At 48.1% G+C, this 6,000-nt stretch overlaps 1 protein-coding gene across 4 annotated transcripts in view; it reads left to right on the forward strand.

Annotated features, from left to right (window-relative positions):
• Positions 1–1,633, forward strand: part of LOC142585104 (uncharacterized) — a 32,429-nt gene extending 30,796 nt beyond the window's left edge. For all 4 annotated transcript variants that reach the window (XM_075695622.1, XM_075695620.1, XM_075695623.1 and 1 more), the window contains one exon: positions 1,402–1,633. In XM_075695622.1, the coding sequence (XP_075551737.1) occupies positions 1,402–1,532 (131 nt within the window). In that variant the 3' untranslated portion in view covers positions 1,533–1,633. The remainder of the gene's footprint in view (positions 1–1,401) is intronic.
• The last annotated feature ends 4,367 nt before the right edge of the window (positions 1,634–6,000 follow it).

Raw genomic sequence — 6,000 nt, forward strand, 5'->3', positions numbered from 1 at the left:
GCGTACGTCAGTGAAATGTGCGAGCCGATGATGTCCAACTCAACAATATATACCGTCGTAAATGCGGTTTCCCCTTAAGGCTGCTTCCCTAGGTATATAGGCACAAATAAATGATATAAAAAAACGAAAGAACAAGGAGCCCATTCCGATTTCCCTGTGCGAATACGAGTGAAGTGCGGAAAATGCTCTTAGTAAAAGAGCGGAACAATATGAAGTTTGTTTGTTTGTTTGTTTGACGAAATCCTCGTTGAAGAGCACAACAAGTTTATCTTCAACGTTTCGGCCGGAGACGGGCCTTTATCAAGGATGGTACTGCAGATGTAACCACAGCTGTTTTATACACTTCCAGTAGAGTAATTGCGGGGCATTGCGCAACCAGTATGTTGCGCTATGTAGCGCAATGACTCGGCCAGGAGTGTATAAAAAAGCTATAGTTACAACTGCAGAATCATCCTTGATAAAACTAGTCTCCGGCCGAAACGTTGCAAATAAATTTGTATATATATATATATATATATATATATATATATATATATATATATATATATATATATATATATATATATATATATATATATATAATTAGTGTTCCTGACAATACACAGGGTGTCCCACATGAGCCAAAAATTTAAAAATGAAAGGCGCGTCGGAATCGAATTGAACCGGACGCATACTATTCGCAATAGCCTATAGTAACTCAACCAATTATTTTTTGCTTTCCACATAACTCACTAAGTTTAATTAACCAACCTTTTAATTATTGGCTGAGGAACCCAAGTATAATAAGTAGATTTGTAGAGCACATTCAGAAACCACCGATCGAGTTGTTTCCTTTACGATATCTCTCACGTAGCCCTTTTTTCCGGGTTGCAAAAAAAAAGCCCGCGAAACATGAAAAGAGCCGCGTGACGGAGTGCTTGAGCAATGGTACCGGGTTGCTCTCAAGCGTGCATTCGGTGAACAATCGCCGAATCAGAATGCCGCAGAAACCTGTTTCAATTATGGCTAATATCGTCTATATAAGACCGTCTGTCCCGCGAAACGTGGCGTGCAGCCAGACAACTGGCCCAGCTTGTTACCTTTACTGCCATGGTATATATAGGGCGTACTTGCGTGACGCCACCTAACGTCACCTTACGTCACCTCTTCACAGATTTCAGTGTGCTTCGTCACCTCTTCACAGATTTCAATGTGCTTCTGGAGAGAATCGGTTCAGGATAAGGTGCAGCCTTTCACCGTAATAGATGTGCAACAATATGGTGGCGTGAATGACGTCAATGCGTACTCGCCCTACCGATACGAACCATCGACTTTTGCGTGTCTCATTATGCCAGCCGTATCGTGTCATCTCGAGGTAGCGCTTCCACCGAACGACTCATCGTTTCTCTCTATTTGTCGCAGTGGTGGAAGGTCCAGCTCATGGCTCGCCTGGTGGTCAGAAACGCGTGAAGAGGATCCAACTAGTGGAAAGTGACTCGTTCTACCCAGAGGAAGGGGTTCAGCCTTCGGATGCGAAAAAAGCCGTACAGTGACCTTCTAACGACTCAGCACCTTCGTGGTGCCAAACATTTGCAACAACAAAAAAAGAAAACATGCTTGCAGTGCTGAATAAAAAGGGTGTTTTTCACTTCTAGATGCTGTGTCTTCTTTAGCGGGCGAAATTGATGACGTCAGGACAGCATGAATTGAGGTCAACTGATGCAGCAGTACGTGTGGTGGAACAGCCCAGAAACTGGATAGAGCGCGATTGACAGACACGACAAAGGTTGGTTAGCGCGGAGTCCTGCGTCATATCGCAGGCATGCGCTGTTCACCTGCACATAGATTACGTCAACTTTAGCTGGAATCATAGGTGTAGCTGTGAACACTATCATCATCGATATGCATAAGAAATTCGAACTGAGAGGTTTTCCCCTCGAAAACTTGCCGTTCTACGCACAGCAAGCGTTAATACTGAGCAAAGGGGGCAGCACACAAAAAAAGGCAGTGACGACATACACTCTAAGAAAAGTTTACACCCTTTGGAGTGCCCCTTCTGCTACACAACGACAATCGTCATCTGCCTTGATGCGTTTCCTTTCTTTAACGCTGCGAGCCCGGTACTTTCCAATAAAGAACAGCATGCGCGTTATCAGCATGATAGCATTCCCGACAGGAAAGTAGCGGGCGCGGCGTTTTCAAGAAAGGAAACGCATCAAGGCAGATGACGATTATTGTTGCGTGGCAGAAGGGGCACTCCAAAGGGTGTAAACTTTTCTTAGAGTGCAAATGCAGCGTTTGTGTCGTCCGCGTCCTCTCTTCTTTGTTCTCTCTTCGTGCGCTGCCCGATACCCCCCCCTCCCCCCCCCCCCCCTGGTATTCGCTATGTCATACCAACTTGCTCAATTATGAACTTTGCTGAGCACAGCAAGTGTTTCATACCCTTATTACACGGGCACTTCAAAGGCCGCTAAAGAAATAGCAGTTGCCCTTAACGGCGGTTGGACGGACTTAGACGGCAGCGCCAGCGCCGTTGAGAACCCAGCGGCGATCGACGCCAACGGGGCTCGCCGGTCTCCGTTCCGCTGCTAATTCCGTCCGTTCCGTCGTCAGTTCGGCAAGATGGCAGCCCCCAGCAACAGCGTGTCCCCGCTGCAGGCGAGCGCTCTGCCGCAAGAACACTTCGTGTGGGCACCGTCGCTAACGCATTTGCTAGTTATTTTGTGGCAGGACCATCTGTTCCAACTGCAGGCTCAAAAACATAACGCACCCGTATACGTACGGATGACGGCACTCTTCAACGAGCTCGTAAGTGAGGAGTGTGGACAGACTGTGTGCATCACAGTGAAGCAAATCAAGCACAAAATGGAAAACTTGACCCAAGCTCACAATTAGTGTATATTTATTACCGGGATTTTTTAAGCCGAAAGGTGCTGAAAAAATTCCTGTTCATCTCTTACGACATAATGAAGTGACTCTCATCTGTACTATCGTATTTTATTTCAGAAGGGCAAACACTGCTGGCACTGGGTCAGAAGCAACGCAGCGGGAATTTTACAAACGCCTTGACACGTTCCTCGGAAGCCTGCCCATAAATGACCGAGGCTTGGTGCAAGAGAGCTTTCAGGTGCAAGATCTATTTATTTTGGCTGTACGCAAACATTCGAAATGGGCTGAAAACATTAAAATTGGTTTTTGAACAGCTAGGTTTTTCGCGGTAGACATGTGGCAGCAAAGTTTAGAGATTTTCACGTCACTAAAACTTTGTCGCGTGAACATGAGGTCTTGTTGTGTCTCAGATTACTAAGAATGCACAAATAAGTGCAATTATAAGTGTCATAGTCTGTGTAACTTCACAATCATTGGTTAACATTCCCGACATAACGAGTGACAAAAGAATACTTGTTACTTTCGTTGGAGTTGTGAAAATGGGGCGAGCTAGATAAAGCTGGTTACGTTACAAATTGGCACCAATCTAGGCCGTATGCTTTAGGGCCTACTAAATCTCTTTTTAGAGAAAACGCCAATCATTCTATATAACTTTGGTACGTTTGAAATGTTATTGCATGTTATGGTGTAACAATTGCACTCAGCATGCAACACAAAAATAATCATTAAATGCAACCTTAGGCAACCTTCCATTTTTTTGTTTTCTTAAGCTGGTACAACGGCTGCAGAAGGTGCAGAGGTTATAGCCTGAGAACCACCTTCAGAAGTGCCCATAAGCCCACACACCAGGAGTGTGGAGGTGTCCACCAGCCTGGCCTCGACCAGCCGGGCGTCAACCAGCGAGGCGTTGACCAGCCGGACTTCAACATCTGTTGCCACAGCCGAGCACAAATAGACACGAAAAGGCAGCAACAGACATCTTCCATAGACAAAGTCTTAAATTTGCCCGAGCGCCAGGACAAACGAGCCGAAAAAAATGAAAAAGGGTATACAAACTGTCAAAAAACGCAGTCCGCCTCCAGGAGGAGGCAAACGATATCCTTCGCGACATGGTGAACATAATCCGACTGTACTTCGGAGGCCAGCAGGCACAACAGTCCGAGCGCCAGGACAGCGTTGACCAATAAAAAATGGGCAGTGGCTTAGTTCGGGTATGCCAGGATATACGGAACGAAAGCTAAGGTATAACATGGTTGTTAGCCTTGGTTAATCTTGATTGCAAGTCCAGGTTAGTCTGGTTGTTTACCTATGTTGCGGCGTTTAGCCAGTCGTTCGGCGCGCTGATCGTCTGTTTCCTGGGCGATTCCTTTTCTCTTCATCTCATTCCGATGTCGATTCCAGGCCTCCTCCTGCATATCAAAATTGTCGCCGTCCATACTGCTTCCTCAACTGTGGTTGCGGCGCACGCGAGCCCGCCTTTTCAATCCTCCGACATGTTATGAGGCATGCGACGCAGCTGGCGAAGCGAGTGGAGGCGAGCGCAACAACGAGGAACGTGGTCTGACGTCATACCAAATGGCGGAGGCGGAAAGGCGCGGCGCTGCGCAGCGGCGGCCCGCCTGTGGCTCGTTGCTACTAGTGGCGCATGTGCAGTAGTGACTAGGGAGCGAGAGAGAGAGAGAGAGAAATATCCGCGGCGAGACGCGCGTTGTGACGTCATGTGCCTCCTCGGAGCACCGCCAGGACGAAATCGCATATTCGCGACCAGTAAAGCTTTCGCTTTGAAAACCGATGCCCAGACGTGCGCTCTGCAAAACTGCTACAGTCCTGCCCATACGTTCCCACAGGGAACGTACCCTGGGCGGCTTGCGTCCGCATCGTGTACAGGAACGCGCGTGCAGCGCACCATTTAGGGAAGAGAGGGAAAGAGTGTGTCAATGGCGCTGCAGCAATGGAGACGGCTAGAGAAGAGTGGGAAAGAGTGTGGCACGGCGTTCGTGCACGTCGCCTACGCTTCTGTGGTTATAACGTCACGCATGTCGGAGTTGCCGGCGCGGCTGCAGCAGCGGTTGCGGCAGATGCGTGGGAGGTGCGGTGAGCGCGGCAGCGCTTGTGTCGGCGTAGTATGGTTCCGTATGAAAAAAATACATGATTTCATAATGTATGCAGCCCATGTATGCAGTCTAAACAGCTTCGGTAATAATCCGTCTCCATATGACTCTTGCGGCCCGAAGATTTTTTTTTTTATCCATCCAAGTTGGTTTCGCTGTATGTAACCGCTATCTCAATGTAAATTATGTATGGGTAGGGCGGATATGCCACATATTCTATGGGCATGCTCGGAGGACGCTCCTTTCGAGGGTCGAAAAATTCAAAACCGGCAGCAGTTGGAGACCTTGCTGCTCAGCTTAGACCAGCGAGACCAGGTCTGGGCCGTCCAGCTAGCCAAAGCAGCCGCGGAGACCCAGGGGATCTCGGCCGTCTGCTACGTGGAGGGAGGCTGTGTCCGCGCTCGTGATTGCTAGCATCAATAAAATTGACTCTCTCTCTCAAGGACGAGACATCGTGTGTTTGATGTCGCCTATCAAACACGCTTCTGAAGGGACACGAAAGACAAACAACGCAGCAGAACAATTTCACAATGACTGCCGGTAGCAACGCGATTAGAAATAGAGCAATTAAGTGAGGCACCGTATTTCTGAAGTCGTTTATTTAACATCTGAGTTCTCATTCTGAGATTACCGTTGCTCAGGCTATATGTTGCATGGTAATCTGGTATCTTCCTTTGTTGCCACGGCACTCACTCACCCATGAGCATGGCGGTATGACGACGACTGTATGGCGCTGACGCATTGACAACTATGGAATGAGGAAGAAGGAATGACGCGTCAGTGGAACGACGAGCGTGGTATGACGACAACGGCATGACGGCAGTGAGATGACTGTTCTTCATTCATGACGATGGTATACCGACTATAAAAACTATAGCGACGCGTTCGTCGTCTTCTTCGTTTTCTTCCACAGCTGACTCCAATGCCGCTCGTCATGCTAGCGTTGCCATACTGCCCCTCCCGCTGCGAAGACACTGACTCACTGCCAGTCGGTGCGGTGATTTCGGTCTGAAATTATTTG

Source organism: Dermacentor variabilis, chromosome 6 (genome assembly GCF_050947875.1).
Source record: "Dermacentor variabilis isolate Ectoservices chromosome 6, ASM5094787v1, whole genome shotgun sequence".
NCBI classification, from domain to species: domain Eukaryota; kingdom Metazoa; phylum Arthropoda; class Arachnida; order Ixodida; family Ixodidae; genus Dermacentor; species Dermacentor variabilis.